The following is a 1,888-nucleotide window of genomic DNA, read 5'->3' on the forward strand; positions in this document are numbered from 1 at the left end:
GCTCCACCCGCATCCCCAAGGTGCGCGCGCTGCTCCGGGACATGTTCGGCGGCAAGGAGCTCCGCCAGTCCATCAACCCGGACGAGGCCGTGGCGCACGGCGCGGCAGTGCACGCCGCAGTGCTGACCGGCGACAAGTTCGTCGACAGGACGGTCCAGCTCAAGGACGAGAAGGAGCCAAAGCGGACTGTACCTGAAACCCCTACCGCAAGTCATGCTGCAGAAGCCATAATGTCACAGAAAGGTCAGTGTGAAGCTGTTGCCTACCATCATTTGACGCCTACGCACCTATGGAAATAAACGTAGATTTTCGACCACGCGTTTCTAGTACAGTATATAGTGCATTTTGTTAAAATCGTTCTATTTGTAGTAGATTTTACTTTGGAGAACCTCGTGATATGTCTAATTTGCCCTCGTTCTGTAGGGGTCGATCTACGTGATGGTCCTGGGGCGGCCGTCGGCATCGACCTGGGCACCACGTACTCGGTGGTGGGGGCGTGCCGGAGGGGCAAAGTGGAGATCTTCGCCAACGATAGCGGAAGCCGCACCACCCCGAGCATCGTCGGCTTCCTGAATGACCAGTCGTTCGTCGGCGATGCGGCCAAGGACCTGCCCGCCTCCAACCAGGTTTTTGGTGCGTGAGTGAGGTGAGCCCCTCCCTGTCCCCACTATGAACCTCCTTGACGAGTCTGCACGTCTGTCGCAGATGCCAAGCGGCTCGTCGGCCGCCAGTGGAGCGACCAGAACATCCAACAAGACAGGGGCGTGTGGCCCTTCGAGGTGGTGGAGCAGGATGGGGTGCCCAGGATAAAGGTGGACGTCGGCGGGAGGGAGGAGACCTTCGCCCCGGAGGAGGTTAGCACATGCAGGCCGCGTTGACAACTGCGCGCCGTCACCGACCGTCTGAGCGTCTTTTTCGCTGTGCTTGCAGATCTCTGGCATGGTGCTGCGTGACCTCAAGGAGACAGCGGAAGGCGCCCTGGGCCAGACTGTTTCCAAGGCCGTGGTCACCGTGCCCGCCTACTTCAACGAGCGGCAGCGCCAGGCCACCAAGGACGCCTGTGAGCTAAGCATGCCCTGCTGCGGTAGGTGTGTAGTGTTAGACCTTATCTACACTGCGTTTCTCCCCAACCAGGTAGGATCGCCGGGCTGGAGGTGTTGGGCATGATCAACGAGCCCACGGCGGCCGCGATCGCCTACGGCCTGGACAAGGACAAGAACGTGGGTGCCGGCCAGACCAAGACCGTGTTCATCTACGACCTGGGCGGCGGGACTTTCGACGTGTCCGTCATGAAGATAAGCGGTAGTGACTTTCAGGTCCTTGCCTCTGGTGGTGACACCCACCTTGGCGGCCAGGACTTCGACGTGCTCCTCCTCAAACACTGCCTCGAGGTACGTCGGTCGTCGTCGCACGAAAGGGGGCCCTCGCCAGCGGTCGCCTCCAAATATCATAACTGTTCCCATTTTCAGGACGCCCAGCGACAGTTCAACGCCGACCTCTCGAACGACAAACAGGCCGTGCAGGATCTTCGTAAAGCCTGCGAGCTCGCCAAGCGAAAGCTCTCAAACATGCCTCAGGCACAAGTTTCAGTGTTCTTGCCCCGGCTCAACAAGGGATTCCAGACTACTATCTCGAGAGCTTTCTTCGAGGATCTGTGCGCCGAACTGTTCAGGAAGACAATTCAAGTTAGCGAAGAGGTGCTGGCCGATGCAAAGGTAAAGGTGTTTCCATAGACGGGCGTACTCATCTATGGCTCTGTTGTTCATGTTCACATGGATGACGAGTGTCTGCTGGTCCGCAGGTCACTCGCGCTGAGGTGAACGACGTGGTGCTGGTGGGCGGCTCCACCCGCATCCCCAAGGTGCGCGCGCTGCTCCGGGACATGTTC

At 59.2% G+C, this 1,888-nt stretch overlaps 1 protein-coding gene across 1 annotated transcript in view; it reads left to right on the top strand.

Annotated features, from left to right (window-relative positions):
* Positions 1 to 1,885, top strand: part of LOC113209977 (heat shock 70 kDa protein-like) — a gene marked incomplete at its 3' end in the record, with an annotated part of 4,657 nt that extends 2,772 nt beyond the window's left edge. The window contains exons 5-11 of the mRNA XM_052276316.1: positions 21 to 243; positions 424 to 633; positions 706 to 854; positions 931 to 1,060; positions 1,135 to 1,391; positions 1,470 to 1,715; positions 1,802 to 1,885. Of these exons, the coding sequence (XP_052132276.1) occupies positions 21 to 243; positions 424 to 633; positions 706 to 854; positions 931 to 1,060; positions 1,135 to 1,391; positions 1,470 to 1,715; positions 1,802 to 1,885 (1,299 nt within the window). The remainder of the gene's footprint in view (positions 1 to 20; positions 244 to 423; positions 634 to 705; positions 855 to 930; positions 1,061 to 1,134; positions 1,392 to 1,469; positions 1,716 to 1,801) is intronic.
* Between the last annotated feature and the right edge of the window lie 3 nt (positions 1,886 to 1,888).

This window comes from Frankliniella occidentalis, unplaced genomic scaffold (genome assembly GCF_000697945.3).
Source record: "Frankliniella occidentalis isolate FOCC.00 unplaced genomic scaffold, Focc_3.1 Scaffold2518, whole genome shotgun sequence".
Taxonomy (NCBI): domain Eukaryota; kingdom Metazoa; phylum Arthropoda; class Insecta; order Thysanoptera; family Thripidae; genus Frankliniella; species Frankliniella occidentalis.